Below are 19,084 nucleotides of genomic sequence, written 5' to 3'. Positions count from 1 at the left end.
TACCAGACTTGTGGAGGTCTACAATTATGTCAAGTAGCCTATCAGAAGCTTCTAAAGCCATGACATCATTTTCTGGAATTTTCCAAGCTCTTTGAAGGCACAGTCAATTTAGTGTACGTAAACTTCTGACCCACTGGAATTGTGATAGAGTGAAATAATCTGTCTGTAAACAATTGTTGGAAAAATGCCTTGTGTCATGCACAAAGTAGATGTCCTAACCAACTTGCCAAAACTATAGTTTGTTAACAAGAAATTTGTGGAGTGGTTGAATGATGAGTTTTAATGTCTCCAACCTAAGTGTATGTAAACTTCTGACTTCAACTGTGTATTTCAAAAAAAAAAAAAGCTTTTGACAGTAACCCTCCTTTTTAATTTGCACATGTAGCAAGCCAAGTGTTTGTGTTGACCAATCTACATTGGTATAGGTGAGTCAGGCAGACAATAGTCTTCACACATCGTGCATCTAGTTCAAAAAAGTTAAGGTGAATCAGGTCAGACTCTTGATATGGATGGAGAGTGAGTATGTTCTTCAAGATGGATAAAGACAAGGCCAGACCAAGTGGTGCACAAAAACAACGCAAGAAAGCTTTACCTGATCAAGGTCCTGCCAAATTCTCCGTCCTACCATCTTCGTCCTCAACCCTCGAGACACCAGTGGCAGTTCCTGTAGTCGAGTAGTGCCTAGGCCTGCCTCCTCTTCCTCTTGCAGTCCTACCAGCCTCGAGAACAGTCGGCAGTTCCGTCTAGTGAGAGTGCCAGCCCTCCTTCTCCTCCTCCTCTTCGTCCTCCCCTCGAGAACAGTGGCAGTTCCTCTAGTGAGAGTGCCGGCCCTCCTTCTCCTCTTCCTCTTCGTCCTCCCCTCGAGAACAGTGGCAGTTCCTCTAGTGAGAGTGCCAGCCCTCCTTCTCCTCCTCCTCTTCGTCCTGCCCTCGAGAACAGTGGCAGTTCCTCTAGTGAGAGTGCCAGCCCTCCTTCTCCTCTTCCTCTTCGTCCTCCCCTCGAGAACAGTGGCAGTTCCTCTAGTGAGAGTGCCGGCCCTCCTTCTCCTCTTCATCCTGCCCTCGAGAACAGTGGCAGTTCCCATAGTGAGAGTGCCAGCCCTCCTTCTCCTCTTCCTCTTCGTCCTGCCCTCGAGAACAGTGGCAGTTCCCATAGTGAGAGTGCCGGCCCTCCTTCTCCTCTTCCACTTCGTCCTGCCCTTGAGAACAGTGGCAGTTCCCATAGTGAGAGTGCCGGCCCTCCTTCTCCTCTTCCACTTCGTCCTGCCCTTGAGAACAGTGGCAGTTCCTCTAGTGAGAGTGCCGGCCCTCCTTCTCCTCTTCCTCTTCGTCCTGCCCTTGAGAACAGTGGCAGTTCCCATAGTGAGAGTGCCGGCCCTCCTTCTCCTCTTCCTCTTCGTCCTGCCCTCGAAAACAGTGGCAGTTCCTCTAGTGAGAGTGCCGGCCCTCCTTCTCCTCTTCCTCTTCGTCCTCCCCTCGAGAACAGTGGCAGTTCCTCTAGTGAGAGTGCCGGCCCTCCTTCTCCTCTTCCTCTTCGTCCTCCCCTCGAGAACAGTGGCAGTTCCTATAGTGAGAGTGCCGGCCCACGTTCTCCTCCTCCTCCTCTCCCAGAAAACTAAGCTGATGACTGCCGGAGACCTAGCGGCAGCTCATGAGAGCAACCCCCCTTCTGTGAACACTGGTAACCCTACGAGTGATGAGACGGATGGCCCCGACAGCGTGGAGTCCGTGTAATATAAATAGGATACCAGCTAAATACTAGCTAGAGATAGGCTGCATTGTCTGCATAAGGAAACAATCGCTAGCAAGTTTTGACGGTGGACTGATTGTATTATTTGGCGTTAATAGATTGGTTTTACGCAGCACAAACTTCCTATCCAAGCTGCTAGAGAGCACGAGGACAACTAAGGTAGGCTATAGGCCAACAGGACAGTTGTACATGAAAAAATACATCAATTGGTTACTGATTAGTATGCTGTTGCATCAAACATTCCTTTTACAATCTGCCATGTTTGAATTTCCTACTTGAATGACTGAACAAGTAAATACATTATTGCCACCAGCCAGCATTCTAAATAGCAGCATTGCGACCCTGTAGGCCGATAGCTTCATGAAACATAAACGTTGGGCTTAACATGAGAAAATGACAACCACATCATCTGATAGCATATCGATAGGCAGCCGCGTAGACAATTTCAGAACCATGGACAGCGATCGATAGTATATGCTTTGTGAGTGGCTGAAGCGTTTAAAAATATTAAATGTAGGGAGGGGAGGGCCCAAACTCCGACATTGCGGTGGTTGAGAAACTACGCTACGCCAGTGACGCGCGCGCGCACACACACGCACACACAAAACGCAGTCGGTCTTGACCTTGCTGGGTCGTTTAGGTATTCAGTGAAATGATGGTGAAATAAAGTTCAAATGGAAAAACCAATCCATCTCTCTCCCTCCTCCCCCAGTATGTGAACCCGGCATTTGAGTGTATGATGGGTTACCACAAGGGAGAGTTGATAGGGAAAGAGCTGACGGAACTCCCCAAGAGTGACAAGAACCGAGCAGATCTTCTAGACACCATCAACACCTGCATCAAGAAAGGAAAGGTGAGAGCGCATTAGACACTGAAAAACCTCGGGACCTCAATGAAGAACATCCATCTATATTTTTTTCCTCCTGTGTTTTCTATTCAGTTGTCCGATTGTAATTCTCTAGGAGTGTTATGGTGTCGTCTGACTATAGTTTTCTCTATGTCTAGGAGTGGCAGGGGATTTACTACGCCAGGAGGAAGTCGGGTGACAGCATACAGCAGCACGTCAAGATCACGCCTGTGATTGGCCAGGGAGGGTAAGTCACTGCCTTCATCGCTTCCACTTAAATAACACGTTTATCTACTCTGGCAAGCCGCTGTCTTCCTCAGTAGATGTGCGTGGGTAAAATCACTGGGGAAGCCAAGCCAACAAAAAAGCCAAAAAGCCAAATTGTGTTGTTTCCTGTATAATCCATTCGTTCAGACTCCACCGTGATATACAATAAGGTCATGACAACAAACAGTCACACAGTGGTGGAATGAATTCAACTACACATATGTTTGTTTCATCACAAACCGGAGAGCAACATCTGTCCGGTGATTTCCACAAAGCAAATATTGCACATTTTGTTACATTACAGACTTATTCTAAAATGGATTAAATTGTTATTTTCCCTCCTCAATCTACACACAATAGCCCATAATGACAAAGCAAAAACAGGTTTTTAGAAATGTTTGCAAATCTATAAAAAAATATATACACTACCGTTCAAAAGTTTGGGGTCACTTAGAAATGTTCTTGTTTTTGAAAGAAAACACATTTTTTGTCCATTAAAATAACATCAAATTGATCAGAAATACAGTGTAGACATTGTTATTGTTGTAAATGACTTTTGTTGCTGGAAACGGCTGATTTTTTATGGAATATCTACATAGGTGTACAGAAGCCCATTATCAGCAACCATCACTCTTGTGTTCCAATGGCACGTTGTGTTAGCTAATCCAAGTTTATCATTTTAAAAGGCTAATTGATCATTAGAAAACAATTTTGCAATTATGTTAGCACAGCTGGAAACTGTTGTCCTGATTAAAGAAGCAATAAAACTGGCCTTCTTTAGACTAGTTGAGTATCTGGAGCATCAGCATTTGTGGGTTCGATTACAGGCTCAAAATGGCCAGAAACAAAGAACTTTCTTCTGAAACTCGTCAGTCTATTCTTGTTCTGAGAAATGAAGGCTATTCCATGCGAGAAATTGCCAAGAAACTGAAGATCTCATACAACGCTGCGCAAACTGGCGCTAACCAGAATATAAATAGGAGTGGGAGGCCCCGGTGCACAACTGAGCAAGAGGACAAGTACATTAGAGTGTCTAGTTTGAGAAACAGACGCCTCACACGTCCTCAACTGCCAGCTTCATTAAATAGTACCCGCAAAACACCAGTCTCAACGTCAACAGTGAAGAGACAACTCCAGGATGCTGGCCTTCTAGGCAGAGTTGCAAAGAAAAGGCCATATCTCAGACTGGCCAATAAAAAGAAAAGATTAAGATGGGCAAAAGAACAGACACTGGACAGATGAACTCTGCCTAGAAGGCCAGCATCCCGGAGTCGCCTCTTATGTAAATAAGGTATTTCTGTTTTTTTATTTTAATACACTTGCAAAACTTCGAAAACACTGTTTTCGAAATTATGGGGTTTTGTGTGTAGATTGATAAGTATTCTTTTTTCAATTGAATCAATTTTATAATAAGGCTGTAATGTAACAAAATGTGGAAATAGTCAAGGGGTCTGAATACTTTCTGAATGCACTGTACGTGCTTAGTTTAATACACTGGAAACAAAGTTTAAGATACCAAAAACAATTTAGTCCGATCAATTTCTAAATATAGTTTCTAAATATCATGTGTCTGGCCATGGTACTGATTTCTGTCTGTGTGTGTGTGTTTGCGCGCAATTGAAAAAATGAAAGGCTTTTGCAGACTAGTTGAATGCCAATGCCATCCTCTTCTCTTTCATGTTGGCAAAACGGTCTATGGCTTTCAGTTTGGTTTTCATTGGCTACTTAGCTGAAATGCTTGCGAGCATAACTTCCTCTCATGGGCAGCAATGAACCAGCTAAGTTAGCTAGCTAGTTAACGTGATGGTACTTGCTACATCTAGGCTACATATTGAACTTCAATCGTCTCAGGCAAGTGTCACAACATATTCATTTATGATAAGATCAGAACCGCTGTCTTAATCGTTTGGCGTATAAAGAAAATTAAGTACAAACCACATCTCCGTCCATGGCTTAGGAACGGGCCGGTTTTGCAAGCTAACTACTGCAGGACATCAACACAAGCAGACAAGAATGATGACATTTTGCTTAGGATGTGATTTGATCGGTGCGAAGCCAAATCCAAACTGGTCTCCCTTGGGGGGTGTTTTTCTGCGCCAGGACAACCCACAGTTGAGCTCCACACTGATTGGCTAATTATTTTATAATTGTTTTTTCAAGGGAGGCCAAATGCTTGCTGGCATCAATCAATCAAATGCTACGGCGGCAACATGTCATACTCTTTTGTTCCAGACAGCATCAGATACATGGGCTACACATACTGAGACAGAAGGGCGCTGTTTCCCTCGCTCGGATGATTTCTCCGGTGAGATTCAGCCACTTGCGAATTGACAGAAAATTATGAAAACACAGAAAGACAAAATATTATTTTAATTTTTTGGGGTCAAATATTTGTGGAAGCCCGGCTTCCCTTGTCATCCATGAATACACGCCACTGGTCTTCCTTCTAGGAGAACCGCTTACAGTTAATTGGTTGTTAACTGGTTTTTAACTGGTTGTTAACTGGTTGTTTAAATGGTTGGTGGTTGACAGGTTGTTAACTGGTAACTGGTTACATATGGTTCCCAATATAATATGCTTTTCTTTCAATCTCTTTACAGAAAGATCCGCCATTTTGTGTCCATCAAGAGGCCCCACAGTGACAACAACAAACAGGTGAGCCATGCAGCTAGTAGTTAGATAAACAGGCATGAAAGTTATTTTTATGTTTCATGTAACCAGAGCAGTCAAGGTGGTCTTAATCATTGGTAGATAGCTACATTATCTATTCTTCAACTATGTGTACATAAGAGAAATATATACCCCGTCAAGAAAAGAAAAAAACATTTATTGATCTCCCCTTTTTTTGTCTGTCAAGTATCACATAACTTCAGTGTGATGTAACTCATATGGCCTCAGTGTCTTGTGGATCAATGGCAGCTCTATGCTGTATGGAAGGCAGGTGGTGTTTCCTGTGCTTTTCCCTTATATGCTAGCATTGTAGCTATATGGTACACATGCAACCTCAAGTGGATCAGGGACAGCCCTATGATAGCCATGTGAAGACCATTTTTCTACTACTGTATGATGCCTTTCATTGCAGTACAATGTGTATGGCAACTGCTCTGCATCCGACCGCAAGGCTCCCTGCCATCCAGGACCTCTATACCAGGCGGTGTCAGAGGAAAGACCTAAATATTGTCAAAGACTCCAGCCACCCAAGTCACAGTCTGTTCTCTCTGCTAACGCACGGCAAGCGGTACCGTAGCAACAAGTCTGCGACCAAAAGGCTCCTGAACAGCTTCTATCCCAAAGCCATAACACTGCTGAACAGTTCATTAAATGGCTACCCGGACTTTCTGCTTTTCACCCCCTACCTAAATGTGCATAGTACTTCCATCAATCATCGAAACGACATGTACATATTACCTCAATCAATCACCCCAACTGCCTTGTACCTCCTGCACTGACTCAGTACCAGTGCTCCTTGTATATAACCCATATGTATTCTTGTTATTGTTATTTAATTGTTACTAGTTTCTTTTGATCTATTTGTTCATTTTCTTACTTTTTAACTGCATTGTTGGGAAAGGGCTCGTAAGTAAGCATTTCACGGTAAAGTCGACACTTGTATGTTACAAATGTAATTTAATTTGAATATGTTGGCCTCACGTGTTCTGTACCAGTCTGACAGACAGCACTATGCTATGTGGTAGTCATTGCAAGTCCACTCTACTGTGTATGTACAGTACCATGTGAGTAAGAGAAGTTGTCTAATGTCTGTGGACCTACTGTAAGTTGCTTTGGCATGCTAGCATTGTTATGGCATTTATGGCATCTGTAGTCTATAGTGGCCTGTATTGTTTTGGCTTGCTCACGAGCACGTGGTGCTCAGTAGGGTTGTAGGCTAAGAGCTAGTGTTCATGCTAAGCTAAGCTAGCGCTAAGCTACAATAAGCATCCCCTGCTAAGGCCTGAGAGGGCTAGCAGCCAGTCACCGCCAGAGCTATTAATACCTTCAGGCCAAGTTAGCTGCTCTCTGACCTGTGCTACGCTAGGCTAGCTAGCCGCTGCCTTTCATCTGCTGTCTCTGACTGGCGGTGAGTCCGATGTTTGCATCTGCGTGCCAAAGCCGAGCGCTGTTCTGTTCTCTCTCCTGACTCTTATCCTTGGGAATTACTAGGTTTTCTCTGGTCCTACATGTGATAGATCTCCTCATCCTATTTGTTTAGCATTATAACATTTAAAAGAGATTTGTTTTTCATCTCAATGGGGGACAGTGGGTTAAGTTTAGCAATTTTTTACATTCATCTTCACTCTGTCAAGGGAAATATAGTATTCTTTCTAACAAAAATATCTACACTGAAAATAAATATAAACACAACATGCAACGATTTGAAAGATTTACCTGAGTTACAGTTCATATAAGGGAATCAGTCAATTGAAATAAATTCATTAGGCCCTAATCTATGGTTTTCACATCACTGGGAATACAGATATGCATCTGTTGGTAACAGATACCTTAAAGATAGGGGCGTGGATCAGAAAACCAGTCAGTGTCTGGTGTGACCAGGATTTGCCTCATGCAACGCAACACATATCCTTCTCATAGAGTTGATCAGGCTGCTGATTGTGGCCTGTGGAATGTCGTCCCACTCCTCTTCAATGGCTGTGAGAAGTTGCTGGATATTGGCCGGAACTAGAACACCCTGTCGCACACGTCGATCCAGAGCATCCCAAACATGCTCAATGAGTGACATGTCTGAATAGTATGCAGGCCATGAAAGAACTGGGACATTTTCAGCTTCCAGGAAATGTGTACAGATCCTTGCGACATGGGGCCATGCATTACCATGCTGAAACATGAGGTGATGGCGGCGGATGAATGGCATGACAATGGACCTCAGGATCTCGTCACGGTATATCTGTGCATTCAAAATGCCATCGATAAAATGCAATTGTGTTCATTCATTATTCCTGCCCTTACCATAAACCCAACACCACCATGGGACACTCTGTTCACAACGTTGACATCAGCAAACTTTTCGCCCACACGACACCATACTGCCCGGTACAGTTGAAACCGGGATTAATCCATGAAGAGCACACTTCTCCAGTGTGCCAGTGGCCATCGAAGGTGAGCATTTGCCCACTGAAGTCGGTTACGACGCCAAATTACAGTCAGGTTAAGACTTTGGTGAGGATGACGAGCACGCAGATGAGCAACCCTGAGACGGTTTCTGACAGTTTGTGCAGGAATTCTTTAGTTGTGCAAACCCACAGTTTCATTAGCTGTCTGGGGGGCTAGTCTCAGATGATCCTCCAGGTGAAGAAGTCAAATGTGGCTGGTGTGGTTACACGTGGTCTGCGGTTTTTGAGGCAGGTTGGACGTAATGCTAAATTCTCTAAAATGATGTAGAGAAATTTACATTCAATTCTCTGGCAACAGCTCTAGTGGACATTCCTGCAGTCAGCATGCTAATTGCATGCTCCCTCAAAACTTGAGACATACAGTGCATTCGGAAAGTATTCAGACCCCTTGACTTTTTCCACATTTTGTTACGTTACAGCCTTATTCTAAAATAGATTTTTTTAAATTACATCATCAATCTACACACAATACCTCATAATGCCAAAGCAAAAACTGATTTTAGACATTTTTGCAAATGTATATAAAAAAACTGATATCACATTTACATAAGTATTCAGACCCTTTTCTCAGTACTTTGTTGAAATACCTTTGGTAGCGATTATAGCCTCAAGTCTTCTTGGGTATGATGCTGAAAGCTTGGCACATCTGTATTTGGGGAGTCTCTCCCATTTTTCTCTGCAGATCCTCTCAAGCTCTGTCAGGTTGGATGCGGAGTGTCGCTGCACAGCTATTTTCAGGTCTCTCCAGAGATGTTTGATCGGGTTCAAGCCCGGGCTCTGGCTGGGCCACTCAAGCACATTCAGAGACTTGTCCCGAAGCCACTCCTGTGTTGTCCTGGCTGTGTGCTTAGGGTCGTTGTCCTGTTGGAAGGTGAACCTTCGCTTCAGTCTGAGGTCCTGAGCGCTCTGGAGCAGGTTTTCTTCAAGGACCACTCTCCCTCGATCCTGACTAGTCTCCCAGTCCCTGCAGATGAAAAACATTCCCACAGCATGATGTTGCCACCACCATGCATCACCGTAGGGATGCTGCCAGGTTTCTTCTACACGTGACGCTTGGCATTCAGGTCAATGACTTCAATCTACGTTTCATCAGACCAGAGAATCTTGTTTTTCATGGTCTGAGAGTCCTTTAGGTGCCATTTGGCAAACTCCAAATGGGCTGTCAAGTGCCTTTTACTGAGGAGTGACTTCCGTCTGCCACTCTACTATAAAGGCCTGGTTAGTGGAGTGCTGCAGAGATGTTTGTCCTTCTGGAAGGTTCTCCCATCTCCACAGAGGAACTCTGGAGCTCTGTCAGAGTGACCGTTGGGTTCTTGGTCACCTCCCTGATCAAGGCTCTTCTCCCCCGACAGGTGTGTGCCTTTCCAAATCATGTCCAATCAGTTGAATTTATCACAAGCGGATTCCAATCAACTTGTAGAAATGTCTCAAGGATGATCAATGGAAACAGGATGCGACTGAGCTCAATTTTGAGTCTCATAGCAAAGGGTCTGAATACTTATGTAAATAAGGTAATAATTTATGTTTTTTGTTTGTAATAAATTTGCTAAAATTTCAAATGTTATTTAATCCATTTTATGATCAAGCTGTAATCTAACAAAATGTGGAAAAAGCCAAGGGGTCTGAATACTTTCCGAATGCACTGTTTGTGGCATTGTGTTGTGTGTCAAAACTGCACATTTTAGAGTGGCCTTTTATTGTCCCCAACTTGCATCTGTGTAATGATCATGCTGTTTAATCAGCTTTTTGATATGCCACACCTGTCAGGTGGATGGATTATCGGGGCAAATTAGAAATGCTCACTAACAGGGATGTAAACAAAACAACATTTGAGAGGAATAAGCTTTTTGTGCGCATGGAACATTTCTGAGATTTTTTATTTCATCTCATGAAACATGGGACCAACACTTTACATGTTGCGTTTATATTTTGGTTCAGTATACATATATTTCAGGATGTTGTATATTGCTGGAAATAATCAGAATTCATCTTAATATTACCGTTTTGAAAACATAGCTTGTCCAAAAAAATGGGGTAAAATGGGGTAAATTTAGCCGCGGCACAGGGTAAGTTAAGATGCCTACAAATTTCTGTACTGAATGTCTATCTTTATTCCCAAACACAATTCATCACATTTGCTTTTTGTTTTTTTATAATTTTAATCATCTTTAACACAGGCTTAACACCATACAAACACTTTGTACTTTTTTAAAAGCTTTTAACATAGGCCAGGTCCTGTTGTTACCTCATATCCCAGCGATAATGGCTTGCATTACCCCTGGGAAGAAAACACTTCAATTTGCTCAATTTCACATTTGCTCAACAATTGGCTCAACTTACCCCAAGGCAAACATTTTGACTTAATTAGCCCGTACTATCTACTTTGGTTTTGATACAGTGCCTTGCAAAAGTATTCATCCCCCTTGGCGTGTTTCCTATTTTGTTGCGTTACAACCTGTAATTTAAATGGATTTTTATTTGGATTTCATTTAATGGACATACACAAAATACTCCAAATTGGTGAAGTGAAATGGGGAAAAAAATTGAAAAAAAACCCGGAAAAGTGGTGCATGCATGTGTATTCACCCCCTTTGCTATGAAGCCCCTAAATAATATCTGGTGCAACCAATGACCTTCAGAAGTCACATAATTAGTTAAATAAAGTCCACCTGTGTGCAATCTAAGTGTCACATGATATGTCACATGATCTCAGTATATATACACCTGTTCTGAAAAGCCCCAGAGTCTGCAGCACAACTAAGCAAGGGGAACCACCAAACAAGCGGCACCATGAAGACCAAGGAGCTCTCCAAACAGGTCAGGGACAAAGTTGTGGAGAAGTACAGATCAGGGTTGGGTTATAAAAAAATATCAGAAACTTTGAACATCCCACGGAGCACCATTATATCCATTATTAAAAATTGGAACGAATATGGCACCACAACAGACCTGCCAAGAGAGGGCCGCCCACCAAAACTCACAGACCAAGCAAGGAGGGCATTAATCAGAGAGACAACAAAGAGACAAAAGATAACACTGAAGGAGCTGCAAAGCGGAGATTGGGGTATAGGACCACTTTAAGCCATACACTCCACAGAGCTGGGCTTTACGGAAGAGTGGCCAGAAAAAAGCCATTGCTTGAAGAAAAAATAAGCAAACACGTTTGTTGTTCACCAAAAGCCATGTGGGAGACTCCCCAAACATATGGAAGGTACTCTGGTCAGATGAGACTAAAATTGAACCTTTTGGCCATCAAGGAAAACGCTATGTCTGGCGCAAACCCAACACCTCTCATCACTCCAAGAACACCATTCCCACAGTGAAGCATGGTGGTGGCAGCATCATGCTGTGGGGATGTTTTTCATCGGCAGGGACTAGGAAATTGGTCAGAATTGAAGGAATGATGGATGGCGCAAAATACAGGGAAATTCTTGAGGGAAACCTGTTTTTCTTCCAGAGATTTGAGACTGGGACGGAGGTTCACCTTCCAGCAGGACACTCGGGTGGTTTAAGGGGAAACATTTAAATGTCTTGGAATGGCCTAGTCAAAGCCCAGACCTCAATCCAATTGAGAATCTGTGGTATGACTTAAAGATTGCTGTACACCAGCGAAACCCATCCATCTTGAAGGAGCTGGAGCAGTTTTGCCTAGATGAAAGGGCAAAAATCCTAGTGGCCAGATGTGCCAAGCTTATAGAGACATATCCCAAGAGACTTGCAGCTGTAATTGCTGCAAAAGGTGGCTCTACAAAGTATTGACTTTTGGGGGGTGAATAGTTATGCACGCTCAAGTTTTCAGTTTTTTTAAAACTTATTTCTTGTTTGTTTCACAAGAAAAAATATTTTGCATCTTCAAAGTGGTAGGCATGTTGTGGAAATCGAATGATGCAAACCCCCAAAAAATATATTTTAATTCCAGGTTGTAAGGCAACAAAATAGGAAAAATGCCAAGTGGGTGAATACTTTCGCAAGCCACTGTACCTATATATATTTGAAACCATCATGAAACCTATAACACAACCATTTCATTTGACTTTGTGAAAATCCATTTTTTTGGACCTAACTTTCTCCATGTGGTTTCTACCTTCACAGACTCCATGAAATTATAAATATTTGGTCAAAATATGAATTTTGTGTATGGTTTGCTAGAAACACGTGTGGCTCAATTCACCCCTTTGGCTCAACTTACCCCACTCTCCCCTATAGTTAAAGGATACATAGAAGTAGAAATCAAGTGATGTGCTGAGCACTGCTGACTAAGGGAAAAGTCCATTCTGGGAAAGAACTGAAAGTAGCACACCCATCTCCTCTTCATTGCGATTTATGGCGTTGCCCCAACTGCCCTTACAGTACTTTTCTGATTTGGAATCCTTGCGGCCAACTGTTGTCAAGACAGCAGTGTTGTACTTCCAAAAACATTCCTTACCTCAGGACACTTCAACGAGAGACTATCCAGGAAAATAAAGAAAAAGGAGCAGTCTGTTTCTGCGTAGACCTGATAGATTTATTGACGAATTGTTAGTGGGCGTGGCGTTTGGCCAGAGCGATATGGATGGGTAGCCAGGCAGAGTTGCTTTGAGCACTAAACAGAATTATTCCTCTTTCTGGTCTTTCCCAGCGGGACACTTGGCCGGTGTCCCTAGTTTGCATGTTATAGTCTAGTTGTTGAGTAGACAGCAGGGTCTGTAAGTAGACCTTCACCATGTAGGAGTCTGACCTATTTCTATTTAACTGTCCCCCCTCTGCTCTCTCTGTCTTCCATTCTCATCACATGCACTGCCCCCCCCCCCCCCCCCCTCTCTCTCTCTCAATTCAATTCAAGGGGCTTTATTGGCATGGGAAGCATATGTTAACATTGCTAACGCAAGTGAAATAGATAATATACAAAAGTGAAATAAACAATAAAAATTATCAGGTAACATTACACTCACAGAAGTTCCAAAAGATTAAAGACATTACAAATGTCATATTATGTATATATACAGTGTTGTAAAGATGTGCAACTGGTTAAAGTACAAAAGGGAAAATCAACATAAATACGGGTTGTATTTACAATGGTGTTTGTTCTTCACTGGTTGACCTTTTCTTGTGGCAACAGGTCACAAATCTTGCTGCTGTGATGTCACACTGTGGTATTTCACCCAGTAGATATGGGAGTTTATCAAAATCGGGTTTGTTTTTTGTTTCTGTGTGGATCTGTGTAATCTTTAGGGTAATATGTGTCTCTAATATGGTCATACATTTGGCAGGAGGTTAGGAAGTGCAGCTCAGTTTTCACCTCATTTGTGGGCAGTGTGCACATAGCCTGTCTTCTCTTGAGAGCCATGTCTGCCTACGGCGGCCTTTCTCAATAGCAAGGCTATGCTCACTGAGTCTGTACATAGTCAAAGCTTTCCTTAAGTTTGGGTCAGTCACAGTGGTCAGGTATTCTGCCACGGTGTACTCTCTTTTTAGGGCCAAAAAGCATTTTAGTTTGTGTTAATTAGTTTTGTTCATTCTTTCCAATGTGTCAAGTAATTGTCTTTTTGTTTTCTCATGATTTGGTTGGGTCTAATTGTGTTGCTGTCCTGGGGCTCTGTGGGGTCTGTTTGTGTTTGTGAACAGAGCCCCAGGACCAGCTTGCTTAGGGGACTCTTCTCCAGGTTAATCTCTCTGTAGGTGATGGCTTTGTTATGGAAGGTTTGGGAATCACTTCCTTTTAGGTGGTTGTAGAAAAGAGAGTCTCTTTTCGCTGGAGGCTCCGGACTGGAGGCCGTCGCTGGAGGCTCCGGACTGGAGAACGTCGCTGGAGGCTCCGGGCTGGAGACCGTCTCTGGAGGCTCCGGGCTGGAGGCCGTCTCTGGAGGCTCCGGGCTGGAGGCCGTCTCTGGAGTGAAGAGACACACAGGAGGCCTGGCTCTGGGAGCAGGCACAGGACTCACCAGGCTGAGGAGACATAGAGGAGGCTTCTTCCTTGGCCGAGGCACCAGATACACTGGGCAGTGGAGGCGCACTGGCGGTCTCGAGCGCAGAGCTGGCACAACCCGTTCTGGCTGGATGCCCACTTCCACCCGGCAAATGCGGGACGCTGGCACCGAGCACACCGGCCTGTGAATGCTCAACCGAGACACAGTGCGCATCACCCCATAGCACGGGGCCTGACCAGTCACATGCTCGCCACGGTTAGCACAGGTCTCCAACCTGACTCAGCCACACTCCCTGTGTGCTCCCCCCAAAACAGTTTTTGGGGCTGCCTCTCGGGCTTCCTTACCAGCTGTGTTCCCTCATAATGCTGCCGCTCCGCCTTAGCTGCCTCCAGTTCCTCCCTTGGACGGCGATACTCCCCAACCTGCCTCCAGGGTCCCTTACCATCCAGGATCTCTTCCCATGTCCAGGAGTCCTCTCTACCACGCTGCTTGGTCCTTTGGTGGTGGGAAGTTCTGTCACGGCCGTTGAAAGGAGAGGAGGTGCAGCGTGGTTAGCGTACATTTTCTTTATTTAATCAAAAATTATGCCAAACAAAACAATAAACACTACAAAAACAAACCGTGAAGCTCAAAGGCAAAGTGCCCTAAACAAAGTCAACTTCCCACAAAGACAGGTGGAAAAAAGGGCTACCTAAGTATGGTTCTCAATCAGAGACAATGATAGACAGCTGCCTCTGATTGAGAACCACACCCAGCCAAACACAAAGAAATACACATCATAGAACATAGAATACCCACCCCAACTCACGCCCTGACCAAACCAAAATAGAGACATAAAAAGGATCTCTAAGGTCAGGGCGTGACAAACGGTGTCTAGAACGGTGTCTGGAATTTGTATTTGTGGTGCTGGCGACTGGACCTTTTTTGGAACACCATTAGTTTGGTCTTACTGAGATTAACTGGCAGGGCCCAGATCTGGCAGAATCTGTGCAGAAGATCTAGGTGCTGCTGTAGGCCCTCCTTGGTTGGTGACAGAAGCACCAGATCATCTAGACATTTGACTTCAGATTCTAGTAGAGTGAGGCCAGGTGCTGCAGACTTTTCTAGTGCCCTTGCCAATTCGTTGATATATATGTTGAAGAGGGTGGGGCTTAAGCTGCTTCCCTGTCTCACTCCATGGGCCGTGGGAAGAAATGTGTGTGTTTTTTGCCTATTTTAACTGCACACTTGTTGTTTGTGTACATGGATTTTATAATGTTGTATGTTTTTCCCCCAACACCACTTTCCATCAATTTGTATAGCAGACCCTCATGCCAAATTGAGTCAAAGGCTGTTTTGAAATCAACAAGCATGAGAAGACTTTGCCTTTGTTTTGGTTTGTTTGTTTGTTTGTCAATTAGCGTGTGCAGGGTGAATACGTAGTCTGTTGTACAATAATTTGGTAAAAAGCCAATTTGACATTTGCTCAGTACATTGTTTTCACTGAGGAAATGTATGAGTCTGCTGTTAATGATAATGCAGAGGATTTTCCCAAGGTTGCTGTTGACGCATATCCCATGGTTGTTATTCTCTCTCTCTCTTTCTCGTTCTTTGTCTCTCTCTCTCTCTCTCTCCCTCTCCCATCACTCTATCTTTCTCTTTCCCCCCTCTTCCTCTCTCTACACTCACAGTCATCATCCATATTCCTGAATGTTTCCCCATGCAGCCTCAGCCAGTGTAATGTACTGTGTTTTACTTTATATATGTTTGGGCATTACAGCCCAAGGAGGCCATTAAGATGCAAGCCAGCTAAATCTGGCAACCTCCTGTGTCATCAGCAGTATTTAATCCTATTTCCCCTATTTGGTGCGCGCTGGAGAAAACGAGAGACGGAGAGATAGAGAAGGAGGGAGAGAGAAGAGAGAGATTGTTGAGAGTGAACTGGAAGCAGTTGTCTTGTGCCCTGATACATCCTGTTGTGCCTGATGACAGGAGCAGATCGCATTAGACCTAGAGCAAGCTAAGTTGTAGATAGAGAGAGAAAAAGTCTACTGCTGTCTTTTGAAAGACCAGTGCAGGAACATTAGAGTGCGTCTCACTGCCCAGCTGGCAAGCAGGTATCAGACCACTGCTGGCTCTGATCCAGCACACCACTGTAGACAAGCCCATATCAAACTATCAGACCTGTGTTGACAGCCAATGCCGCTAGCAGCCCAACAGAACTGACTGTAGCCAACAGACAGTCTGCATGTTAGTAGTGCTGGCTACCATGGTTGGGGTCAATTCCAATTGAATTTGAAATTCCAATTCAATTCTTGAATTAACTCATGAAGTAAAGAATGTACGTTCAATTCAATTCGAATTTCACCAGTCTTCAAGTTATGGAATTGGATTTTAATTGGAATTAGACTATTTGGACTGTTTGAATTGGGATGGATTTGAAATTGTAAAAACATCTTTGGAATTGAATTGGAGTTCAATATGTCTACATTTCCCAGTTAATGGAATTAATGCACTTAATATCAAACATTGACTGCAGTCCTAAATAATTGATACTTGTATTTTTCCAGTAAAGCTAGGCTGTCTGAACAGTTACATGATCAGCCTGAAAGCCTGAATTGAATTGAATTCTAATTGGAATTTGTGGAATTGTTGGGGATGATATTGAATTGGGAATTTAATTATTGGAATTGACCAAACATGGACACGGGAGGGATTTAATTATCTCTAAATTCAAAGACTGACCTGGAATTTGAATTGAATTGAATGGAATTTACAGGGAGATAGAATTGAATTAGAATGAACCCTGCCGGCTACCTGCTGCCACATAGAGCTGATGTGTACCATAGGCAGTGGCAGTACTGACTTTACCTATGTAAGGTCCCGTTTGAGTCCTGAGTAACGTTGTGTGTCATGGCCAGAGTTAATCCTGAGTCCGTGTGAGGATGCACTAAATGGATCAGAGGTCACTAGTCATCTCAATCCTAAGGGCTCGAACACACCAGTAGCGTCTGCCTGCCGAGAGTTCCCTCTTAGAAAAAAAGGTGCTATGTAGAACCCAGGTGGAACCCTTTTGGGTTCAATGTAGAACCTTTCTACAGAGGGTTCTACCTGGAAACAAAATGGTTCATATGAGGACAGCCAACCCTTTTTTCTAAGAGTGTACTTGCAAACTGATTTCACATTTAGAATCACAGGAAAATGTCTGCAGTCAGACGTCAACAATGTGCTGAACGAACGATAGACAAAGAGGAGATCCACATTCGGTGCGGTGTGCGACCCTTTACAGAACACTGGAGCCCTGCACGGGCATGAATTTTACGTCATACCCATGTCCCCGACGTTCAGGCCCTACCCAGGCCCGAATGCTTCTGCCAAATTTAAACCCCGTCCCTGTCCGGAACCCGAAATAACTCCCTCAGTTCGTAAATCCATTAACTCCATTGGCTGTCTGTCTGTCACTTGATCCCTGCGCTCAGGCAGCTCGCTCTGCATGCACCCTGCTCATGGCGCTCTGAGTCTGAGTATCCACAGGAATGGCTCCGCTTGGGCTGCTCTGCTCAATGACGAGACATGAGAGAGCAGTGAGTGTTAGCTACTTTTCGTCACTCTAAACTCCGACAAAACTCAAGGAACATTATTGTTTCCTGTGACATAATCTCTCCTGTCTTCATATTTGACGTGGTTGAAGCACTTCTGACACCATGTTATGATCTTCAGATACAGTCAGATACGACTGTACTGTACAGCAGAGAACCAGCAAATGGCTCAAAATGTTAGTGATCAATTTAGTGATTCCCGAGCCATGCCCGTACCCTTGTTATTGATGAATAAAGAGGCTCTAACCCGATGTATAATGTCGGGGCAAGTCTGGCTCGGGTCGGGTAGCAGAGCTCTACATCAAACATCACCTTCATCTCTCTCCTTCTCCTTCTCTCCATCTATCTTTCAGTCGCTCTCTATATTTGTCTTTTTTATTTCTCTCACTCCCTCCATCTCACTCCTTCTCACTTTCTCTGTTCTGTACTACCTCTCCATCTCTCTTTCTCTCTCTCATCTCTCTATCTCTCTGAAGGGGAGCAGTAGAGGTAAACTAAGATGACTCACAGTATCACATCCCAGAAGTCGCCTATAGTTTTGGTTTGATCACCCCTCCCCCCAGCTGTTATTAAATGCATTTGTAAGGGCTAATAGCAGTAAGGCCAAAGACATTTATTCATCATATATCATATTTATACACTGCTCAAAAAAATAAAGGGAACACTTAAACAACACAATGTAACTCCAAGTCAATCACACTTCTGTGAAATCAAACTGTCCACTTAGGAAGCAACACTGATTGACAATACATTTCACATGCTGTTGTGCAAATGGAATAGACAAAAGGTGGAAATTATAGGCAATTAGCAAGACACCCCCAAAAAAGGAGTGATTCTGCAGGTGGTGACCACAGACCACTTCTCAGTTCCTATGCTTCCTGGCTGATGTTTTGGTCACTTTTGAATGCTGGCGGTGCTCTCACTCTAGTGGTAGCATGAGACGGAGTCTACAACCCACACAAGTGGCTCAGGTAGTGCAGTTCATCCAGGATGGCACATCAATGTGAGCTGTGGCAAAAAGGTTTGCTGTGTCTGTCAGCGTAGTGTCCAGAGCATGGAGGCGCTACCAGGAGACAGGCCAGTACATCAGGAGACGTGGTAGAGGCCGTAGGAGGGCAACAACCCAGCAGCAGGACCGCTACCTCCGCCTTTGTGCAAGGAGGTGCACTGCCAGCGCCCTGCAAAATGACCTCCAGCAGGCCACAAATGTGCATGTGTCAGCATATGGTCTCACAAGGGGTCTGAGGATCTCATCTCGGTACCTAATGGCAGTCAGGCTACCTCTGGCAAGCACATGGAGGGCTGTGCGGCCCCACAAAGAAATGCCACCCCACACCATGACTGACCCATCGCCAAACCGGTCATGCTGGAGGATGTTGCAGGCAGCAGAACGTTCTCCACGGCGTCTCCAGACTCTGTCACGTCGGTCACATGTGCTCATGTGCTCAGTGTGAACCTGCTTTCATCTGTGAAGAGCACAGGGCGCCAGTGGCGAATTTGCCAATCTTGGTGTTCTCTGGCAAATGCCAAACGTCCTGCACGGTGTTGGGCTGTAAGCACAACCCCCACCTGTGGACGTCGGGCCCTCATACCACCCTCATGGAGTCT

General features: G+C 44.3%; 1 protein-coding gene across 1 annotated transcript in view; it reads left to right on the top strand.

Moving 5' to 3' along the window:
- LOC139552164 (high affinity cAMP-specific and IBMX-insensitive 3',5'-cyclic phosphodiesterase 8B-like) overlaps positions 1-19,084 on the top strand; it is an 81,055-nt gene that overhangs the window by 39,178 nt on the left and 22,793 nt on the right. The window contains exons 8-10 of the mRNA XM_071363609.1: positions 2,462-2,602; positions 2,755-2,843; positions 5,464-5,518. Coding sequence (XP_071219710.1) covers positions 2,462-2,602; positions 2,755-2,843; positions 5,464-5,518 — 285 coding nt within the window. The remainder of the gene's footprint in view (positions 1-2,461; positions 2,603-2,754; positions 2,844-5,463; positions 5,519-19,084) is intronic.

The sequence above is a fragment of the Salvelinus alpinus genome, chromosome 24 (genome assembly GCF_045679555.1).
Source record: "Salvelinus alpinus chromosome 24, SLU_Salpinus.1, whole genome shotgun sequence".
Classification (NCBI taxonomy): domain Eukaryota; kingdom Metazoa; phylum Chordata; class Actinopteri; order Salmoniformes; family Salmonidae; genus Salvelinus; species Salvelinus alpinus.
This window is presented reverse-complemented; position numbering and strand designations above follow the sequence as displayed.